We start from the raw sequence: 23766 nt of genomic DNA, 5'->3' as shown, positions 1-23766 counted from the left end.
AAGGAATCCGTTTTCTCAATTTTGTTCAATTACATTCAAGGTAGAAACAACATACAGTCAGATACACCCAGTGCAGTTCAAAACGCCTAAAAGATGGCAGTTTCCAAAAATATTGATTTTTACAGCTACTCTCTAAATTAGAGGGGACAAATGTGAGATCACAATGAGACTTAAAACTGTCCAGCCAAAAATATTTTTGACAATCATTACAAATATTTTCCAGAAATTAATAAACTAGACATAAGCAACAGAAATCACAGATTTGTCACAGAAATTCCAAGTGACTAAATCATATTCTTAATATATTCCTAAGTAGTTTCACTGTTACAAGTTCATTTCAGGTTCAACATTTTCATGACCCTTGAGTGGAGGACCCTAAATACACACTGGGAGACACAGTGCACCTATAAAAATGGGCCCAAACTATCTCAGACATTAGCACCAGTGAAAGTAGGATGCATGGATCTCAGTACAAACTATTCAAACCTGCCTCAGAGCCTGGAACAGGTAGGTGTTAGGTTAGTTCATTCCCAGCAGCTCACTGTGCTCACTCACAGCTCATTCCTTAACTGTGTAGTTCCACTACCTCCATCGCCCAGTCCACCATAAAGTTATTCACATTTTGATGTGGATTTACCCCATTTTTTCAGGCTAACTTTTGGCTGATTTAGCAATTAGAACTTTCCTCAGCGCTGACTGTAAACAAGGGTATAGGCAGCTATAGGCAGGTAGGACCTTTCATCAGTGAGGAACATTTGAGCTGCTCAAGCCAAGAAGTGTGATGAACATGAACTTCAGAGCTCTACATGCTTGAGTTTTTCTGATTGAGGAAAGAAACAGGAAGAAACAGTGCTTGTTTCAAATACTTAACATGCTTCTGAGCAAAGCCTTCAGCTGGCTCTGCACCAACCAGAAAGAAACTTGAAACTAGAAGCAGAGATACTGGTTTTCCTTCTTTCATGAGTAATAACAGATTTTATCTGTTGTTTGAAAATGTAATAGTCTTCAAATAATAGCTCAATTCTATCACAGCGAGTTGAGAGAAAGTCCCACAACTATTTTCCTGTCAGGCCTGGGAGAGGACTGTGGATGGGTCAGCAAAAAAAGTATGTTTGTGGAGTACATGTGTGCATACACCAATAGAAAATTGACGCTGAGGAATAAAGTTCTTATGTTTACTATATATAAAAATATATACATAGATAGTTACCACATAATTGTTAGCACTGCACATTTTAAAACTTACAATACAAAATTACGACAAAAGTGACACCAAAATAAGCAGCCCTCTCCCACCGGAATGCTCACAGGAAAATGAGGCAAAACTTCAACAGATAAAAATATGCCTTTCTGTAAGGTAAATAAACCCAGGATCCACTATTAGACCTTCTAAGACCTGGCTACTTTTTTAATTCAACATTTGCTTTAATAAAGCACTTCCTGATGAAACTGGATCTTCCCTATCATGCATTCAGCATGAAACCACTACACTGAACTGCTGAGAAATGTGAGTCATCTTACAGATTTTGGACTATAATGCCCACTCACCCCAAGATCCCACATACCAGCTTTACAGCATGGATTCAGAGCAGGAGAAAGGCAATGACATGACTCCACTGAATATGCATGTCATTCAGGGGATCCCAAATACAAAGGAACCTTGCAGTAAGACAGGCACTCCTAGGGTATGTTGGCATTTATTTCAGAGATTGAGTCAGGTTTAATACTGTAGGTCCCTTCCATCATCATGGCTTCTCAAATGGATCTTCTGTCATGTGGCCTAGTTTAATACATGCACTTCACTTCCTCCCAAGTATAATTGTCATAATACTAATTGTCATAAAACTCAAAAGTGAGTATTCATGAGAAGTAAGGCAAGCAATTCAGAATTACTTAGGAATCAAAGCTTCTTTCTGAAACTGAAAAATTCTCATTAAAAACAAAAAAAACACTAAAAAAACAACCAAAACCCAAACCCTTTGGTACAGAAAATAAAAGATCAGACTAGCGGCTCAAGGAGTAAATACCTTTCCTCCATTCTTGGTATTTTTTTCTGCTTGTAAAATTAATATTGAAAGTTTGCTAATGTTTTCACTTTTTCAATAACTGCAAGTCTTGCACTGCTTCTTACTAACACTTTGTGATAGAAAGCAATTTTATTTTATTTTGAGTGCTTTCAATTCATTCTAGAAAGTGTGCTGCCTGAAATGACAAGTAAAAAACCAGAAACAGACTGTATTGTAATGATAATAAGGTTTTTAATTGAAAAGTATTTATTATATCTCAAGACTGACTCTGTCAGTAGCTGAAACATATTTCAAACTCCACAAAACAATATAAATATGACCTATAGTAAATTCAGAAGATTTTCATTTCTACGGTGTGGCTTTTAGCTTTTCGTAACAGGAAACAATGAAAAAGACAACTAATATTAAAAAACATTCAGACTGAAACTCTAAGCCTTTGGCTACAAAAGTTTTTTCTCTTTGGGGAATGTAAAGACCTGAGATGACTTCGAGCTTGATAGTATTTTTGTAATTATGAGATTTATAACAGCAGATGAAGATTAATTGTATGATTTGCTGTTTAACTTGTTTTGTTTTAAATGCTCAAACAACTCTTCCCTGTATGAAATCTAATACTTTGCTAATTTGTATTAGTGAAATCACAAAGCCAACAATTTCCTGAATTTTAGCAAAGTTTTCCCAGTAGTACAACTTAATACTCACAGAGTAGTGACTTTAAAAGAACTAAAAACCTAACAGAGAGAGTAGGCTTTAATGCTAGTTGCAATACTTTGTTGACACTGAATTGTGACACTTAAAATATTTCTGTTTTAAAACCACTCCTTTATTTTAATATATAGAACAGAAGTATTCAGTATTACGGTCATCTCATCATAACATCCAGTTGGAAGTCTACATAAAATGCTGCCAGACAAAATACAGGTCAGCATGCTGTAATTAGCATGGTACTGTGACATACTACATTTAACTCCCACTCACTGTAACAAACATTACAACAATTAAAGAGACAATACCACAGACCTGAGCATCTGCTCCACCTGAGGCAAATTTTTCACCTTTTTTTGAAAAAGCCACAGAAAGTACAGGTCCCTGAAAGAAAAAAAAAACCACGTATACAGTAAAGGTATGCTATTCCTGTAATCATGGTATTTTGATGTAATGAGAAAAAAGACTTATGCCATTATCTAATATAAATAAATTTTTTAATTTTAATAAAGGAACAATCTAACTGGAGTGAACTTTTCACAAAACAACTTGACCGAAGAGTTGCTACTGCCTACCTTTGAAAGATGCTGTATTACAATTACTACAATCAATTCTAAGAAAACAGTGGCATTTTCCTTAGATTTTATGCTTTAACTCTGCAATGAGTTATCAACGTGTTTCAGGGATTCATTATCAAAAGTAGGGTTTTGCATTAAAAAGTAAGGGAGAAAACATCTGCTATTCTTCATAAAACTTCTTTTCCATAAGCCTCCTTGTTCTTAGTGCTATTTTTCAATAGACGACTACTGTGAAAAATAATTGATTTTGACAATCAAGAATTAATTCAGAATGCAATATATTACTTAACATTAAGCATGTATAAAATATTGACAGATTAACTGCACAGTCATAGGTAAAACCGATGCATTTCTTCATGCACTTGTGATTAAAGTGTATTAATACAACACTATGCTGTCCACTGAAGTGCAGGATACAAGACACAATGGCATAGGTGTTACCTTCCCTTTGAAAAGATACCAAATAATCTATTAAGGTCTCCATTTAAATAGAATTATTGAGTATACCTTGTGTCCATGAAGAGTGTAAATAAGCCTTCCTTCTAACACGTCCAAAATCTTAAGGGTACCATCATCAGAAGCAGTGATGAGATAGTTACCAGAAGGATGGAATGATATACAGTTAACTCCTGCTCTGTGAACTAATTTACAGAAGACAATATTCAAAGACTGTAGATACCTACTAACAGGAAATGTAGACTTTATTTCTTTGCTCTCTTCTACTTCCCAATGAAGAAACTAGATAACTTAAGAGAAAAACAACCAAAGTGCTGGGGCATAGCACTCTCCAAAGTAATTGATTAGTTCTGTTCTAAGAATTAAGAAAATCACTACAAAGGAATAATCACAATTTAAACTGGATTTTTAGGGTTTCCAGACTACAGAAAGATTATTTACAATACGACTTGTTTCTCTATTTTCCCCATTAAGGAATAAGATCGTATAATCTAAATAAATCACATTTAATTGCACAGAGCTCCACTGTTTTTACCTTTGTAATGCTGCAGTAGCTTGTTCATTCGAATATCCCACAGTCTCACTGCATGATTGGAACCAGCAGAAGCTATACACGTACCACTTGGGTTGAAATCCACAAAATTTGCAAATCTAAATACAATTAACAAAAACAGATTAATTGCATGTTTCCATAGAAATACGGGGGGGGGGGGGGGGGCAGTGTGTATACATATGCACACACACATGCATATATAATTTTTTTATACACACACACACACCCCCCACAGTATTAACAATGAGTTGCCACAGATTTGTGTGAAATCAAATAAGGTATTTTAAGCAACTGAAATTAGCATAAGGAAACAAGATGTGCATGAAAAGCCAGGTTATACAGTCTGATTTATGTTAAAAAGCTAGTATAATCATTCTGACTCAAATTTTCACAGGTCGTGTTGGAGTACAAATCACCTAGAAGGAAGTGCTGCAAAGAGTTTGTAAGCAAAAAGTAAAATAATTTTGCCTAAGAACAGAATATCTAGCTATAACAATCTTTTAGACTAGAAAAAAGATAGTTTTCTGCAGCTCTTTGTTCATGAGAAGGCAGTCATGAAAATAGAGAAGTAAATATAAAAGACTTATATTCTGTTGCCTTTGTTAATTAAAACTCTGGCTCTAAGATGCTTAAGAAAACTACAGATAAGTAAAAGCAATTGTTTTCTAAACCTAAATAAGGCAGGTCACTGAAGCTAACCTAACACTGTCTCCATCAACAAGCGAAGAATTCTTAAAATTCTCTTCCTCTTGAAGCACCCAGTATCAAAAAGCATTATGAAAACAAAGCAAAAACATGAAAACCTTCAAAAATCCAAGAACAATCTGACTTCCCTCTGGCTTATTTCTTGACTATTGGAAAACAGCTAGTTAAACTCTTTAGAAAATGTGATATGAATTATTTTAGTTTACATGGGTGGCAGAAGGTCGATCTATTTTCAGACATAACATATATAGATGTTGACATCACAAAGCATGAACTAAATCTCATGAAAATTACACCCTTTCATTTCTCCTTTTTGCTAGTAACACTTACCCTTCATAATCCAAGAGGCTCTCAATACAAGTTTTATTTCTTGTATCCCAGATCTTAACAGATTTATCCTCACTGCAAGATGCTATTAGTCTTCCATCAGGTGAAAATCTGGAGCATACAAGTGTGTACGTTACTACACAACTGATACTACCTAGATTAGAATTAGAGACATAAGTTCCAAAACACCAGAATCAAGAAAGCCCATTTGGAATAAAAATGTGTAACATTTAAAGGACATTTGAATTTCTCATATTTGTCATGGAGTAACAAAACTGAAAACAAAAGCTTCTCTCCCCTACTCCTCCCCCCTTCGTTTCACAATCAACTACAGATAAAAACAGAGCCCTAAGCAGAGAGGGTGGGGTGGGCTGTAGAGAGGGGTGGGTAACAGCAGCCTAAGGTTCTCACTTCAACTGCAAAGAGATTGTTATAGAAAACCATAAGCAAAAAAAGACAAAGAGGACACAGTAAAACCTCGTGTTCCAATTTTAACCTACATATACCTGTGAGTTCTCTCTGGACCTACAAACTATCAGCAAAACATTCATGATTATTCCTAGACTAGCAGACTAGGTCTTTAAACAAGAAAATCAATTTGTGTTAACTTCACCAACCATTATTATTTCTTATAGAGAGCAACTGCACAAGGACATTAGAACACAGTTCAAGAACTTTTACATCCAATTTCCTAGTGCTTTTAATTTTAAACAATCAGATACTTCAGAACTTTGTAGGGTTTTGCACTCCACTAGTGTTACATTTCTTTCTCAATATGTTTAAATCACGCCCCTCCTAGCTGCAGATTTTCCACTAATATGGAGGGGGAAAAATAATTAAACTCAAAGAACAATCTTTTCTTGTCTTTGAAGAGCTGCCCTGCCTTTAAATAGAGTGCAAATCTTAACTTGCAGTACAAAGGCCATTTACTTTACCTTTTCCAGCTACGTAAACTTAACTCATTGTGACTCATGACCATTCCTTTATACTGCTATGTTCCAAGAATAGTTGAGAAAACCCCTACTGCACATAATACATCTAAAAACAAGTGAATCTGTGAAATGAGTTAATACAGCACAGAAGCATACAAGACTGCAGAAAGACAGGATACAGACTAAAAATGAATACAGAAGACCTTATTTGTCCTTTAAAGTTAAAGGATTAACACCCAGCAACAGATTTAACATGTAGACATATTAACACATAGAGCAAGCTTTTGGACTTCAACCAGGAGATAGACAGACAGACAGACAGACAGATAGATAGATAAACACGTGTGCATACAACTGATTTATTTAAATGTCATTATTAGTGATAAATCATCGTTTATCATTCACAGATTTTTCTTCTCTTAGTTCTGTCCTGGGAAATAAAACCCCTTTGCTAGTAGTTCTGCTTCTTTACAAAGACAATAAAAACAACACTTACTTGGCACAGCAAACCCAGTGAGTGTGTTGGAATAGGGAAAACAAAAGGCATGGATGGCAAACACTCCATATTTTTATTGATTTATCATTGGATGCTGAAACTAGAAAGTGGCCATCCTGAGAGAAGCTCACACTACGAACAGACGCTGTATGACCTTTCAGGACCGATGATTCTCCATGACTAGTGGGGGAAAAAAAAACAAAACCCAAGACACAAACTACAATTATATTGAACTGACTGAAACCCCATAAGACTCAAAGTTAATATATTTGGCATCTTATGCAAACGAAAAACCAATGTATACAGCTTTAATCTTAGTTCTGCCAATATTTTTGCCTTATTTGAATATTAATTATTAGAATAACAGACATCAAAGTAATTGTATGACCAATTTTGGAGAATGGTGCAATTCACTAGCAACATTAGCTTCCATACTTGTTTATGCTCCCTAATGTCTGTTTCTGTCAAAGCCCAAGGATGCGGGAAGAAGACAGAAACTTTTCTTGGGTAAAGAGTCAATTATTCATATTGCACTTTAATGAAACACATAGCCAGCATTGACTAGTTATACTCACATGCAAGGAATCCATAGTCTGACAGTACGATCCCGAGAAGCTGAAGCAAGCAGCTGCCCATCCGGCGAGTACTGTATGCTGGTCACTGCTTCTGCATGGCCTACAAATCTGTAAGCTCTGCATTGGGCCTTCAGCCTCCACACCATAAGAAACCTATCCAAAGAGGAGGTAGCTGGCAAGAAATTAAAGATACTATAAGTCTGCTCGCTCTTTATGGAAAAATCAGGGCTAATGCCTACAGATTTGGAATACCCAGTGAATTGACTGGGTATTAAGGGGAGGAAGCAGTTACTGTGTTTTAATAGATACTTGGCCAAAGTAGCAGCCAGGCAGCCAGCAATGCCAACACCAGGCCTTTGGAGGGATATCAGAAGACAGGGAGGAGTAAAGGACAATCCTTAACAAGTGGCTCTCCCATATGTTAGGCAAACTGGCTTACAAGTACTTTAAAGATATAGAACAAAAAAATACAAAGCAGAACATCATGCACATGTAATTAAGTATGAATTCAGATTTAGCATTACCAAATATTAAGAACAGACAAGTTCTTCATGATCTCAGTTTGATCTCCAAAACGGAATTTGTTTCAAGCATCAAATGTTTAACTTTGGAAAGACAAGCCAACTGAAATTCAAGATACCACTTCTGACACTTCAGATTTCTATACAGAAGTGAATATCCAAATTCTATAATCCTATTTTAGTACCAATTTTTTATACTAACATTTGTCTAGTTCAAAACACAGTATAAAGTTGTCAGTCTAATAACAGAAATTTTTCAGTCACTGTACAAGTGGACCATACTATCTGCATTTGAGAAGGCAGGCACAGCTTTTACCAGAGCTCGATCATTTTCAGGAAGCTATAAGCAGCAATAACAATGAGCAGTTCAATTAAACTGACGAGCATGATATTTCTACACCCCTATTATCTTCATCTGTGCCAAGTGCTAGCATGCAGGACAAGTAAAAACAAGGGATTCTCACTCTCACCACTGTTATAAAATCCCTACCTCTAGTACAGAAACGGATGCAGAGGAAGAACAGTAACCGCCTGGAAGTTGAAGAGGACATTAAAATGATGGCTTTTTCTCTTCCCACCCTCTTTCAGGAACCAACACAGCACACCGGAATTAAGTTTGTTTATTAGCATATGTGTCAAGGCAAGCCTCAAACGAAATATTAGGTATTAAACTCTTCAGGGATTTGGCACAGAGATACTATTTTTACTCCCCAAAGACTAGCTTCTGGTAAAATATATGGGCATGGAGAGAGTCTGGACCCACATCAATAAGGCTAAATTTGACACAGAAGTACAGGATATTTCTCCCCTCCAACTTTTCAGAACTCTATTTTACAGCAGGCTCCTTATAATTGTACTTGAATGATTTCTTTCTCCCCTTTGATTCACAAAAACATGACCTAGAGTTGCATAAAACAGAAAGGAAGAAGTGAAATGTAAGCTAAAGAGAATTTGAAGGCATCAGGTTGGAAATGTGGAACGCACAAGATTAATGGTTTCCAAAACAAATGATGCATGAACTTCCAAGTACCTGTGGTACCTTATGAACTGCATGAAGGCAATGTAATACTAACCCTCTTTGCTTTCAGTTCCAAAAACTAGAGGAAAACATCTTCCTTGCTCTCCCTCTGGGCTCCCTGTTGCCTAGGCTCATGCAGCATTCCCTCTCCATCCTTAGGCAGGTTTCTTTCTTGAAACCACCTGCTCAGTGACACTCAAAGACTAGTATCTCCGATACTGCAGTTCCAGTCCAACTGACCGCAGTCCAGGGGTGACGGAAGACAGAAGGGTGCTGCACAGGAAAGAGGGAATAACTGACAGACCTGTTGCGGAATTATTTTCCTGAGGCACATGGGCTGATATGACTGTATCTGTACCCCTCTCTCATGTTGTTAATCCAGACAAAGGAAGTCTAAAACAAAACTCTGAATCTATATTCAACTTTTGCCCTATCCTGCCAGGGAAACAAGGACCCTTTACCCTTAACAAGCCTCAGCCAAGACAAGCTATACCCCCCTTCAAGTAGGCTGAAATCCATTTTGATGCATATGGCTAATGCCTAAGTATTGTACTGTAACAGCAAATATTTTATCTTAGCTAACCGTAGGCACTAAATTATATGGGACAATAATGCTGCCAGCGGTCATTTCCATTATCAATACTGATCTTAAAAACAGTTGTATTCATGAAAAATACACTATTACTATTATTAAATAAACTTCTCTGTTTCTCTTTTTATTCCATTTTAAGAGCTTTTCCCTACTTACAGCAATGCTTGCTTCCCCAGTTTTCTCAAGCAGAGTATCTTAAGGATTGCTCCTCAATCCTTTATGCATTTTTCTTGAGTTCACGTTGTCTATGCATTTAAATGTTCAAAAGGAGTAGAACAAGGACCATCCAGGGCAGATTTCACATGAGATCTTACAGCAGTGCAGATCAGATCCAGTTGATGAGCTGCCAGTGCCTGCTAAGTACACCACCAACCTACAGTCCAACTTTCAATTACCAGACCACCAGTAAATGGTCCACAACAGATCTTCAGGGCTAATTTAAAGTACTGGAATTGAAACAAAAGAAACAGGTTCAGAAGAATTTCTTTAGGATGGGCCATACCACAAATGGGTCTGTTGCACTTGCTCCTCGGAGAAACCACGACATAACTAGAATCAAGTTTACAGCAAAGACAAATTGTCTTTCACCTCTAGTAATGAAAATATTTGATCAACTGCAAAACATAACTAGAAAGCAAGCTGAAAAGTCTGAGCTGACTCCAATTTAAAATGTAATCTATTTTATAAACTCAGTGCCTTTCTCCCCACCCCCCTGCCACTCTTTCTTAAAGTCAGGGTTTTCTGTACACACCCAAGTATAGTTGACGCATCAGTAGCTAATTTGTTTTTCTGGTGATAAGTCATAACAGAATTGAACACCAAAGAATAGCCTTAGCCTTATGCAAAGGCCAAGTTTGCGCATGGCTTTGCTGCGGTTCTTTAAACAGGTATCTGGGCTTCGTATATGCCATGAAAAAAAAAATTATGGTATTAGCAGTGAAACAAAGTTCAATTTATAAGTTGTGAATACTGATGGCATACATTTTCAGATGTACACATGTACATACAAAGACACAAGTTGCCACAATATAGAATTATCATTACACCCCCATTTCTCACAATGCCACACAGTACTGACTATATGAAAGCTGCACACAGATCAGAAGAGACATACTCAGCCAGGCTTTAACAGCTAAATGTACCTCTTGGTCACCCTTTTTCCATAGCAAAATACTGATACACTCCAATATAATTAACCCTGTGCAAGAATTACAGGTCAGATGCAGTACAAGACTGTGTAAGTGATGTATGTGTGTAAATATTCAACCACCACCACCAATCCAAAACACACATTTAACAGGAACTCTGCAAATCTCAGTGTGATAAGGTGTAATGTCCCAGTACAAACACATTTAATAGTGATTTGCAAGATTTCCTACTTGGAGGAAAACAATTACTAATTGAACCTCTATCAAAGGAGCCAATCTGGAATAGTAAGCACAGTGGATAAATTACAAGGAACTTTTAATAAACTCCTGTAACTTCAAGTTCATAGCCATTTCTATTTTACGCTGAATGTAGTTACACAGGTGGAAGAGAACTGAAAAGAGTCAGCATGATAGCCAACATTTAATTATCATTCTGAATTTTATTTATTTTTTCAAAAGAAACTCCAAAACCCTCCCACATTTATTCAGTGTTAAGTTTATATTCAATTTATTTTAAGTCACTTAAAATCAGTAGTTTAAAATATATACAAGTGTTTCCAAAATTTTCAAAGTCTTAACAGAATAGAAAATCTTTCACAGTTTCAGATTTTCCAGAAATATGTACACATGTAAAACAACTGGACTGGAGCATTTCTGTAGAATTGCTGCAGCTAGGTTCAGAACTAATGGAACTTGAAATGTTAAGGTCAAGAGGCAGATTTACTTAGAATTATTGCTTAAATAGATAAGGAACACTTTGAATGTCAGCTGTTACATGAAGGTAGCTCTTCATATGAAATGTAGTTTTTGCCAAGTGCTAAAAAAGTTAATTGTATAAACATTGCATAGTTTATATTCACACCGTTTAATTACTTTCATCTGAGGAAACATGGACTGCACATACAACTTATGCTCTGCCATGTAGGAGAACCCAGGCCTTTTTCCTGTCATGTCTATTGAGTGTAACAGTCTACAGCAAGCTTTCCACAAAAGCACATAGTTTATGTAATTCATTGCCCCCAGTACACAATGACTGGCTGCCTTTTAAAATTTGATAAATGGTTCATAACTTGTAGGTCCACAAAAGAATTCCTTGCTACAGAGCAGAATGGAATTTTTCAGGAATGCCTCCCTTATATGGTAAAGAGATTCCCTTTAAAAAAAAAAAAAAAAATCAAACTGCAAGTAACCTCCTAAAAATAAGTTATCAACTTAAAAAGCTCATGCCACACAGTGGAGAGCATTTTTTTACCAAGATTCAATGCTACCTCTAAATTTTCTTCTTGTTCTCCTCCTACCTTAGCCTGCTTTCACCCAAACCTCTCAACTCTTTAAAACCATCTGAATTTACTGCTGCTTTACTCTTTTTGGAAAATCTTCATTTATTCCATGTCTCACTTCTCCCTTTTAACCCTTCTACCTACTAAGACCTGCAGCAAACGCACACCTACTACCTTCCTGGAGTATTCAGATTCTTATGCATACTAGCTCAAGTTGCTACCTACCAGTCCTATGTCAAGAGCTATTACACTGTGGCTACTGAAGAACATTAATCACTTCAGTGAAAAGTAATCAAAAAAGCTGGAATGCCCAAAATATGAAGGCGTTCAACTTGAATCACATAAAGCTAAAACACACAGATACTAGCTAACACAAGATTTTTAATTCTCCAAGTACACAACATATTGATTCCATCTACGGGCTATAACCACACTCAAACAGATTAGTGACACAATTCAAGAACCAATATTCCTCAAAAGTCAGCGTAACAGTGTACAGAAAACATTCTAAATAAGTTGCTCTTTGAACCACCAAACTGACAAATCTTGGTTTGCTCCAAGCTGCCCTTTGTCTTTTCAACTCCCCTCATTTCAGGACCTTCAGCTTCCCAGCCTCCCTCAAGGCCTTCCATGGTACTGTTGCAACTAGAAAGAGGTGGCATATGCCGTGTTATTTCAAAACTCCACCTAAAGCTGATGCCAAAATATATAACGCAAAACAAAACCATCCAAGTTTTCTTCTGTCTCCTTCCTCTACCTCACTAACAGACAAAAAGAGTATACATGATATAGTCACAGAATCATAAAATAGTTAAGGATTCAAAAGGACCTTAAAGAACATCTAGTTCCAAACCCCCTGCCACAAGCAGGGACACCTTCCACTAGACCAGGTTGCTCAAAGCCCAGTCCAATCTTAGTCACATAAGCTATGTGTCCCTAGGATGCCAGGCTTAACATGGGAAAGCTTACACAAAGGCAACATAAATGTTAAATATATAGCCAAGAAACAGCAGGAGCTAATGCAGTTCTGTGCTTGTTTTCTTTTGTCAACTTTAGACAGAATTCTTATTTGCAGTCATCCCTATTTCTTACCATTTGTAGTACCACCAGCATGCCCTTGGTTCCACTGCTACCACATTTTTCTATGTTTTCCAGAACAGGTGCATGACTGCAAAGCAGTGCCAAAGCCCATCTACTAAAAAAGCCTTCCTTTTCTTCATTGCAGTATAGCTAGCAGTCACTTTGAAACCCTTAAGAGCATGTAAACTCCCAGAAAACTGCAGGATACAAAAAAGGCTCAAAGGTCAACTTTCTACATCAATGTTGGTTCAATTGCATGCTACTGTAGCATTACTTGGGGTATTAGACACATATGTTATCATGTACCTGCAACACAGGTCAGTTAATTCCACCTCAAAAACCTGAACTTCTGGTAAGTAAAGATTCTTTACTTTCATGTAACATTAAACCTACAAGGTAATGTGCATAATTTTTTTTAAGAATTAAAATCCCTCCTCAGTCCATTCAAAAGCCCTTGTTTTACCATAATCAAGACAAAGTAAGAAAACAATAGATCAAAATTTCACAAAACCAAAAGGCATTAGATCTGTATTCAGTGATTTAGAAACTAAACCCCAGTATTTACTTCTGCTTTCCACACAGTTCACCACAGAAAATATATTTTTTACACCACTACAAACACGTAGTGTGTAATGTCTTCAGATGTGAAGTTCAGTTATGAAGTCATAACTGTATACCTTGGAATACAACCAAAATTGCTATCTGCTCACACACATAAACCCCCTGGAGATTACAGTCCATTCAATTTGTACTACCAGCAGTGATCATTTCTCAAATTTCCAAATCTGATTTTTATCGGCAGCATTACAAGTTCTCATTTGCACATCAGCACGCCCCTCAGTCGTACGATAAGCAGTAAGGCACTTCCCTGAATGAGGATGATAAATAGTCCCATCTTCTTTGAAATGCCATATAATAATTTCTGGGACAGGAGAGCCATCTTTTGGGCAGCTTCTCATGCCTATGAAATCTTCATGCTCAGGGACTTCAGCACATAGCTCAGTTACAGAGTTAAATCTGATCTCCTTATTTGATGTGTATTCAAAAAATTGATTGCCTCCCTGACCATGACATCCAAAGAGAGAAAGGTGAGCCCCAGTAGGATTATGTTCTGGTAAGACATAGTCAAGGCATTCTGAAGCTATCCCCGTGCTGCGGATAGCACCATGCCAGCCAGGACGATCTTCTGGTACATGCAACTCAGCAAATACGTTCTTTAAATACCAGTTAAAACTCTTGCATTTCAAACGCTCTCTTAGTATCTTTCTTTCAGAAATATCCCCATAGTTTTCTTTTCTTGCTGAAGGGTTTCTGTTGTAGAAGTGTTCTTTGTACTCATCCATCCACACCTCAGCAGCACGTGCTGTGTTCTGAAGGAAATTCGGTCTAGCATAGGGTGCACGCTTTGGAAACACATGACCTACATGGGAGCATGGATGAATTTCCAACATGCCTCCACACTGCCAAACTCTAAATGACAGTTCTAAGTTCTCCCCTCCCCAGACATCCATTCCTGTATCGTAGGTACCCAGATACTCAAAATACTTCTTGCTGACAGCAAACAAGCCACCAGCCATAGTTGGGGATCTGATTGGGTCAGTTTCAGATTTGCGCCTGAGACGCTCATGTTTAGGCACTGAGTGCCACTGGAATGTCAGACGCCAGTCAAACCCTCCAATCATGGGCTCTGCTGTCTGCATGTAGTATTCAAATGTTTTCCAGTCAATGGTGTCAATGACAGGACAAACAATAACAGTCTCGTTCTCAGCAATCCTCTCAAGCAGTGGTTCCAGCCAGCCAGACACACATTCACAGTGACAGTCTAGAAACGTGAGGACATCACCAGTTGCAAAGGTAGCGCCAATTAAGCGTGCACGAACCAATCCTTCTCGTTTGTTGGTTCTTATCAAACGGACTCTTTTCAGAGTGCTTATGTATTTTTCAAGTTCAGTCTTCAAATACACCTTATCACTCAAGTCATCTACCAGTATAATCTCTTTTAGAAGCACCGAAGGTGATGTTTCAAGAACACTATGTATTGTCCGCAGCAACGTTGACCAGGCTTCATTGTAAAAAGCGATTATAACAGATGTTGTGGGAAGTTTTCTGTAGTTGTAAGACTTAGTTTTACACCCATTCAGCCGATTATCTTCAATGTGCCGGTGGAGAGAGATTTTATCACTCAAATAAATATTAATGGCATACTTCTCAATCAGATCTTCTTCCTGTTTCTTTTCCTCAGGACTCAGCTGCAGGCGAGAGGGCTTGCCCCATTCTCCTGGGGCATAAGGATCAGGCGCGGATTTGTCATAAACTGGGCGAGCCAAATCCACAGCTTCTTCTGCTCTGTCAGAAAAGCGCCTCTCCCATTTCCCTTTGGTGATGCTCTCCCCGGCGAGAGAAGCACCGAAGGAAGAAACCGACAGCTCGACCACAAAGTAAGCGACCATCAAGAAGCCAAGAAACACGCAGCTTTTGCGGACCCACGTCCATCTTCTCGCCAGACGGATCCTCATGGTAGGCGATTAACAGCAGCTCCTAGTAGAGAGGAGCTCCGTGAACTAGCGCCGGCTCCCCGCCGCGCCCCCAGGACGGAGCGGGCTGCAGCTCTGGGCTCCTCCCTCCTTCGCAGCCCGTTCCTCCGGTGCCGGGCCCACAGCTTTCCCGGGGTACCGCGGCGGGACCGGGACAGCAGCAGCGGCGGGGGGGGGCGGCACGAAGCAGCCCCCCGCCCCTCCGGGCTCGGCCCTCCCCTCACTTACTTCCTCCTCCTCCTCTCTCGCCGCGGGACAAACCCCTCCTCCCGCCTTGTGGTTTGCTCTAGAAGTTGTCGCTTAAGGAAGGGGCAGAGACTCCTCGGCCCGCCCGGCCGGCGGGGGAGCCCGCCCAGCCCCCATCCCGGACCTGCGCCCGGAACTGCCCGGCGCCTCCGGGCTGGAAGGAGGGGGAGAAGGAGGAAGGAGAAAGCGAACTGCTCCGCTCTGAAAGATAAACAGCGCCCGGCCCTCAGCACTCACCCAGCCCCGCGGCGTCTGCGTTGAAGGCGACGCCCGTCACCGCCGCTCCGTGGCCTCGGAGGGGCCGAATCAAGACAGGGTCCTCCTGGGGAGAGGGTGCGTACCGTCAGCCTCCGGGAGGGGCGCCCCCCGCACCCCCCTCTCGGGAGCCGTTAGCGTCCCGCACGCAGCAAAAGCTGGGCGGCGAGCTGGCCCCGCACCCTCAGAGCTCCCACCGCCGGGGCGAAGGGCGCCGGGCGACACCCGAGGACCGCCCGTGCCCGGGACAGAGCCCTTACCAGCGCGGAGGCCATGGGCGGAGTGGGGCGCCGCAAGAACGGCAGTGCCGGAGCGGCACGGCAGCCCGTCAAACACCCCGCGCTCCAGGCGCGGCCGGCAGAGCCCCGAGTTCATCCGCACCGCCAATGCCGCGTCCTTCGAGTCGCCCATTCGCCAGGCGCCCCGCGCGGGGCGGGGCCGCACATTGCAGAGTAGGTGCTCGGCTCCCTCTTAAAGGCGTAGGGCCGCGGAGTGACACCCTCGGGGCATGGCGGCGGCCGCTGTGCCTGAGGCCTCTTACTGCAGTTTAGCCGGAGGCAAACATGAAGAGGCAGCGCCTTCAAAGCTAGTGGAGATCTTACCTCGGTTTTGTGACTTACAAGAGGTTTCACCTCACCATGAGGAAGAGCTGCTATACTGTGAGCACTGGAACAGGCTGCCCGCGGCGGTTGTGGAGTCTCCCTCTCTGGAGACGTTGAAAACCTGCCTGGACGTGTTCCTGTGTGACCTGCTCTAGGTGGCCCTGCCTTGGCAGCGGTTAGACCAGATGATCTCCAGAGGTCCCTTCCGACCCTAATTATGCTGTGGTTCTGGGAAATTGATGCAGGATAGCTCTGTTTAGCACCTCAGACTGATTTTGTATTACATTACCTTAGGTAGTTTGTCTCTTTGTCTTTTTTTCCCAGTTGATTCTTTGCCCATTAATACTTTCTAGATTTCCAAGTCGGCATTCACATTTGTATCCTACAGAGTTGTCTGTAATCACTCCTTTAATGCTCTAGTAAAGTACAACGAGCTGTTCAAAAACCCCAAACAACAGCAACAAAAAAGCCAGTCCAACACAGAAAGGTTCGCATTAGCAGTGCTGTGAATACTCGTGCTAGATAAGGGAACCGATCTTGCTGCAAAAGTGCTGCTCCAATAGCTGAGCTAGTAGAACCAGGGTTGACATCAGTTAGCAAAAGGGAGGGCTGTGATAGCAGAACTGCCGTTCAATATGCAACTGCTCATGAAGAAGTAATTCATACTACAATTAGCCTTTAATTTTTTTTTAAATCCAGTCTGCATTTTACAGTTTCATCTGACATTAAACTCTTACATCTACAGAATCAGGTCAGTAATTAGGCCAACATATAAGATTCGTCGGTTACAGGACAGTTTCAAATCAACTATTTAACCATGAAATGCACATTTTCAATAATAATTTTAAAAGTGCTGAAAAAAACAGGATTATCTCAACAAGAACATACGAAGGTTTCAATGAAAATCTGCTAGCCACATTGGTTTTATGCAGGCTGAGTATTTGCCTTTACCACTTCATAATATAAAAGGAAGGGTTTTTTTTAAATAGGTGGTGGGACAAGACACATTGACTTTAATTTGGACCTAATGAAAGCTTTATGTCATTATTACTGCTTCCAGCTCTGGGGCCACCAATGCAAGAAGGATGTGGACTTCTCAAGAGAGTCCAGAGGTGGGCCACTAAGATTATCTGAGGGCAACTCTCCTGTGGAGACAGGCTAAGAGAGCTGGGCTTGTTCAGCCTGGAGAATAGAAGGCTCCGGGGAGACCTTGTAACAGCCTTCCAGTACCTATAGGGGGCCTACAAGAAATCTTGGAGAGGGACTTTTTACAAGGGCATGTAGTGACAGGACATGGGGAATGGCTTTAAACTGAAAGAGAGTAGAGTTAGATTAGGCATTAGGAAGAAGTTCTTTACTGTGAGGGTGATGAGGCCATGGAGCAAGTTGCCCAGAGAAGTTGTGCCTGCCCCATCCCTGGCAGTGTTCAAGGCCAGGTTGGATGGGGCTTTGAGGAACCTGGTCTACTGGAAAGTGTCCCTGCCCATGGCAGGGAAGGTTGGAACCAGATGAACCCTTCCAACCCAAACCATTCTGTGATTATTTGTTCTTGGTTTGGTTTGTTGGTTTTGGTGGCTTTTTTTTCCCTTTTTCCTACACAACTCACTCCCTTTATGTTAGCTCCTGATATTGGTTATCACTACCTAAAAGGTAGCATTTGAAAAAGTTGGTACTGAAAAGACTTAAGTGTACCGCCATACTACCCTATTGCAGGAGCAGTATGTTAACTAGTTAAATTCACTTGTCCTCTTCACCACAACTGAAGTCTTCCAGACGTTTCTCAGCTGTTTTTTGAGCTATCTTTCTCCTAGAGTTTATCAGCTGTAAATGATGCCTCTCAGCAGGGAGACAGCCTGTCCCTCTGGGAAGCAGGTTTACTACCAGATTTTGAGTGATCTTAAGTTATTCTATCCTTCCCAAAACTCCCCTCTGTGCAGCTGTAATTGTGTATTATGGTATCTCAGTATTTCTGCCACCTTATGTTCTCAGGTTCAGATGTGTTCATAAAGCTCCTTAAAACCAAGAGGACAGAAGCACGTGTTACTTTATTTGCAAGCTGAGCTATATGACAGTTCCCAGTCATGCTGAACCTTTTTCCTTTTTCCTTCTTCACAGCTGCTACAGTACCAGCAGCTCAGCATCCCTTATTCATTTTGGGCTGCTAGCAATAAACTGAAATCTGTACCAGCCCACAGAACTCCTGAATTATAAAGTGCCAGGTGATAGGTATAAAGCAAAGAATGGACTGTGATTACCGAGAAAAAAAAGGGTGGCATCCTTCTTTCTATAAGTTGCTGGAATAGTGTTTCTCAAATTGCAGGGCTTACAAAGTTAGTCTGTTCCATGCTGCTTCTCCTTACCTGCCAGTGTTTTGAAGACTCCCAGATGCTTGTAGAAAGCAAAGTATTCCCTTGGCGCAGACATGTAATTAGCTGTAATGACTGCAGTTATAAAGCTGGCAGGTATAGTTTTTATGCTGATTATTTTTTTCTGATTAACATGAATAGATTTTATTTTTAGAATTAAGATTATTGTAAGTCCTAGTAATTTAATGCAATTATGAGTTGGCATTGTGTTTTTGAGGTTGAGAATAAGTGATCCACAATAGGGAAGAGCAATCTACTGCATTAAGTTGTTGTGCGCTGTGATGACAATGATAAATGGTGCCTCAGAAAACATCTTCCAGGCATCATGTCTCAGTAAGCTGTTGTTTCAGCAGCTATGGAGTTTTTTCTCGGACACTGAGTTAAGGTAATGGATGACCAAACAGTAACCATGTATACGGAGAAACGCTTTAAGATTCTAACTCAAGGTTCTTGCAGGCTGCATGGTCACTGTGGGAAAGGACCTAGTAGAAGTACATGTAGAATTCAAGGACACTTAGAAAAACCTGGTACCCTTTGTGCATGTAAGTAAATTACACTGATCACATGTGCTTTGGTGATAACTGAGGTCATACAGTGTATATGCACAAGGTGCAAAGGTAATATACTAACCCAGCTAAAATTCTGTCATATCTAAAATGCGGACTTTTTACTCCGTGTTAAACCTGCTTCAAAATAAAACCGACAGCCCCAGTTTTAATTGCTGGGATCATATTGGGAGCAGCTGTGTTAGCAGCAGGGCTGTTCAGACCCCGGGAGAGGCCTTTTGCCCTCGGGCTGGGGAACCCGAACAGGCGGTGGTGCGCCGTGGGCACTAGAGGGGAGTGTGAGATACGGTTTGCTAGCGTGATGTCGATTATTCATCCACATCCACCTACATGCAGGGGAAGAATGTAGTCTCAGGGCACAAGGGTTTAATTACAGGCTGTCTTGCAGTTGTAGACCCATAATACCTTATGCCCCTGGCACCTTTCCAACCTCTGATCCTACCTTTTTTCTCCTACATCAAAATGGTTATGAAAGTAAATACTGAGACTGTAAAGTAACTTGTGCAGTACTGTCGGGTTTTTTGGTTTTGTTGGTATTTTCTTATCAACAGCCCATTAAAACCTGTTTGCCCACTGCAGCAAGAAAACAGAAAAGGATGTCAAGTAGGTACATATAGATTTGAAATGTTAGGATGATTTGGTATATGATGTTGCTTACAGACTAAGAAACTTGTAGTCTAAGAAACATCCTGGGGTCCTGATGTGTGTGGTTGCTAAGCCTTTCTCCATCATATTTGAAAAGTTATGGTAGTCAGGCAAAGTCCACAGTGACTGGAGAAAAGGGAATAGCACATCCAGACCCTGGGAACTGCTGACCAGTTCCCCCAGATCATGGGGCAGACCCACCTGGAAGTTATGTTGAAGCATATGGAAGATGAGGAGGTGATTAGAGACAGCCAACACGCTTTACCAAGGGTAAATCATGAGTGATCTAGTGGCCTTATATGGTGGAGTGACTGGACCAGTGGACAAGGGAAGAGTAACTGATGTCATCTACCTGAATTTCTGTAAAGCCTTTAGTAAGGTTGCCCAAACCAGCCTTGCCTCTGTATTGAAGTGATATGGATTTGCTGAATGGACTATTAAATGGATAAGGAATTGGATGGATGGTCGCACCCAGAGAGTTGCAGTCTTTGTGTCCAAATGTAAATCACTAATGAGTGGTATGCCTCAAGGGTCTGTTTTGGGATCAGTACTACTTAATAACTTCATTAATGACATAGTGGGATTGAGTGCACTTTCAGCAAATTTGTGGATGACACCAAGCTGAGTGATGCAATTGATATGATAGAGGGAAGGGATGTCACCCAGGGGACCTTGACAGGATTGAGGAATGGGTGCATGCAAACCTCATGAAGTTCAACAAAGCCAGGTGCAAGGTCCTGCACCTGGGTTGGGACAGTCCTCAGTACCAATATAGACAAAGGGATGAATGAACTGAGAGCAGCCCTGTGGAGAAGCCCTTGGGGGTACTGGTGAATGGAAGCTGGACATAAGCCATCAGTGTGTGCTTGCAGCCCAGAAATCCAGCTGTATAGTGGGCTGTGTAAAACATAATGTGGCCAGCAGGTCAAGGGAGGTGATCCTGCCCCTGTGCTCTGGTGCTATCCCACCTGGAGTACTGCATCCAGCTCTGGGGTCCCTATGCAAGAGACCTGTTAGAACTGGGGGAGAGGAGGGCCACGAAGATGATCAGATAAGATTTACCTATCAGTTGTAGCTGATAGATATTTGAGATTTTTCCTTGCTCAACAGATTGTATTTGTACTGAAGGCTAAATAAAAGAACTTCAAACTGCCTGAAGGGAAACATGTAAAACCAGCAAAATTTAAAACCAGCACTTTAAAACAAATAACCATCTGGATTAGAAGCCAAGAGTGACAATTACTCTGCCAAAAAACTTGTCTTAAAGTCATTAGAATTTGTATAAAAGTGGGTGTGTTATCCAAACTTTTTTTTTCCTTTTAATTAGATACTTTTGTGTAAAAGATACCTATCTTTCTAATGACTACAGGGATTAAATTCCTTAATGTTTCTCACTAAATACCCAAACAACACAGTAAAAATACTGACATAGTGATTTGCAGCTGTAGCACATGCTGCGCTAAATGTAAACCTCTCTGAGAGTTACCTTCAATGTCAGACTATAAATCTACTCTCTATAATATGTGTGCATTATTTGAATCTGACAGTGTTTGCAGCCACTTACTGTTTTCTGATAGTGGGCCTGGTTTGACTATGGAATTTTTTACTATGGTGTTTTACAGCAGTGCCATTATTACCTGGCTGGATACCCACATGCAATTCCAAATTTAAAGAACATATTTGTCTTTCTTCTTTTAATGGTTTAACATATGATCACTACCAGTCATGTTTGCTGTGTTGCCAGTAACATGGGTGTGTTGGTAAATACATTTTTATTTCAGTGCACTGGCATCTAGCTTTTCTAAAAATAAGTAGGGCAATTGTTTCTGAATAGATACGTGGTATGTGGGCTCTTTACCATTGTATACAATACCTGAGAAACTGTCATGTTACCAAATGCAATGTGTTGGAATCAAGTTATTTCAGGTATTTCTTGTTTGGTAATGTGTGTTTAAAATCAAGGACTATTCATTTGTCTTACCAGGTTCATGAGGGTTAGAACAAGTTTGGAAGAATTTAATACAATGTGACAAAGGTTAGAACAAATTTATTAATGCTTCAGCAGATGCTGTATAGAATCATGTTTATATAATATCTTTCATGAAGAAGGGAATGGAATGAACAGGATGAAGAGAAACTAAAATAAGAAATTTAACTAGAAAAAATGAGCTCTTGATATTGGAACTCAATTTTAGGGGGAAATGTAGCTTTTATTGAAGTCCAAACTCCCTGAAACCAAATTCTGGCTTAGCTGTCATATTTATGAATAAAAGGTGGCAGTAAATCTATTTGCTGATTGTTAACAAGGAACTTGGTATTTGCACGTAGCAGAATTAATATTGGTTGGTATTTTATAAGTTAATGTGGTTTGTTTTAAGCCAGACTACATTAAAACTCTATGGGTGAGGTTTTCAGCCATTAAACTGAAGGTGTAGAGAATATAAGGCATGATAAAACATTAATACATCATGCTTGACTCAGCTTTTCAAAGGGAAAACTACTGTATGCATTACCTTTAATCAGAAAATGTAGAGAAGCACCTGGTTTTGCCACCTCTACTTACCATTGATCCATATATTTCAAGAACTCAAAAAGCAGTTAGAAACACTCAAATAATTATACGGATTTTCCTTAGTACATAGATAAACAGGGCTTGAGACAGAAACACCACTGAAGACCAAAGACAAGAATGTGGGTTTTTTTCTGTACTTCTGTACAAAGCAGAAAGAGATGCAGATGTTACTATGAGGCTTTGGGGAGCTAGTCAGATTGAATGAAAAATTACAAGATGTGTGTATTACAGAAAAAAAAAAAAAAATCAGATACATTGATATGATGCTTTTTATTCAGAGACTATGAAGTATTTTTCTAATTCTATTAGTTATTCTACAGGGAAGAAGTTGCTTGCTTTTACATTTCCGTAGACGAATATACAGCAGTGAAGGCTGTTGGAAGAGTGTTCTTGAACATGTGCACTCCAAAGCAATTAATTTTATGGAGGATTATAGCAAATTCAGAAACAGAATTATTGCCTGACTCCCAATTCTGATTTCTCTCTCTGATGGAGGCAAAATATTAAATTCATTATAAAATGATTCCAAGGTAGCCTGTTAAGAGATGATAGCACCTAACATACTCTGTGCACTACTTGCAGGAGGGGGAACATGGTGTCCAGAGGGATGGAGAAAGAGGCAGAAGAGTGCACTCAGTGGAAAATGGATGATCATCTTCAACTGCACATCCTGGTGCACACACCACATTTTATCTGTGACATTAGTTTCTGAAGTTCTGCTGAAGGCCAGGGTATGACCCATCAGGGAATTCACGTGCTTAGCACAGGGCTGTGCTATATGCATTTGTTTAACAATGTCAAATACTAGTCTTCCTGCTCCATAGCATCCATGTGTCCTCTAAAAAGGATCCTTGACTCCATATCTCATCTCTACGAAAACTTGATTCCAGCCTTCCTTTAGGTTAGTTTCCAGAGGCACAGGAATACATCAAGGTGTTTCTGACCAGCAGTGGCAGCTGCTTCAGATTCAGGATTGTTGCAGAGGAG

The 23766-nt window shown here is 40.1% G+C and overlaps 2 protein-coding genes and 1 long non-coding RNA gene across 9 annotated transcripts in view; 1 reads left to right on the top strand and 2 right to left on the bottom strand.

The window, feature by feature from the left end:
* POC1B (POC1 centriolar protein B) overlaps positions 1 to 16509 on the bottom strand; it is a 65374-nt gene extending 48865 nt beyond the window's left edge. For 2 of the 7 annotated variants that reach the window (XM_062633818.1, XM_062633828.1), the window contains exons 1-8: positions 16289 to 16398; positions 16011 to 16095; positions 7355 to 7526; positions 6780 to 6959; positions 5355 to 5462; positions 4302 to 4417; positions 3818 to 3951; positions 3048 to 3116 (exon numbers count right to left, since the gene is read on the bottom strand). In XM_062633818.1, coding sequence (XP_062489802.1) covers positions 3048 to 3116; positions 3818 to 3951; positions 4302 to 4417; positions 5355 to 5462; positions 6780 to 6959; positions 7355 to 7526; positions 16011 to 16095; positions 16289 to 16303 — 879 coding nt within the window. In that variant the 5' untranslated portion in view covers positions 16304 to 16398. Of the gene's footprint in view, positions 1 to 3047; positions 3117 to 3817; positions 3952 to 4301; positions 4418 to 5354; positions 5463 to 6779; positions 6960 to 7354; positions 7527 to 9641; positions 9666 to 16010; positions 16096 to 16288 lie in introns of those variants that run through there. The other 5 variants (XM_062633789.1, XM_062633798.1, XM_062633808.1 and 2 more) reach the window with 4 other exon arrangements.
* On the bottom strand, positions 11054 to 15531 carry GALNT4 (polypeptide N-acetylgalactosaminyltransferase 4). The gene has a single exon (XM_062633777.1). It carries the CDS (start codon positions 15507 to 15509, stop codon positions 13758 to 13760), a length of 1752 nt encoding a protein of 583 aa, XP_062489761.1. The 5' UTR covers positions 15510 to 15531; the 3' UTR covers positions 11054 to 13757.
* On the top strand, positions 16022 to 20060 carry LOC134171532 (uncharacterized). Its single transcript, XR_009967659.1, has 2 exons — positions 16022 to 16106; positions 17620 to 20060. It is a non-coding gene; the product is annotated as an uncharacterized LOC134171532 (long non-coding RNA).
* Positions 20061 to 23766: the final 3706 nt, after the last annotated feature.

This window comes from Pezoporus occidentalis, unplaced genomic scaffold (genome assembly GCF_034315485.1).
Source record: "Pezoporus occidentalis ecotype Australia unplaced genomic scaffold, CSIRO_AGI_Poc_V1 ctg112, whole genome shotgun sequence".
Lineage (NCBI taxonomy): Eukaryota > Metazoa > Chordata > Aves > Psittaciformes > Psittacidae > Pezoporus > Pezoporus occidentalis.
Note: the sequence above shows the minus strand (reverse complement) of the source record. Positions and strands in the feature narration are given on the sequence as shown.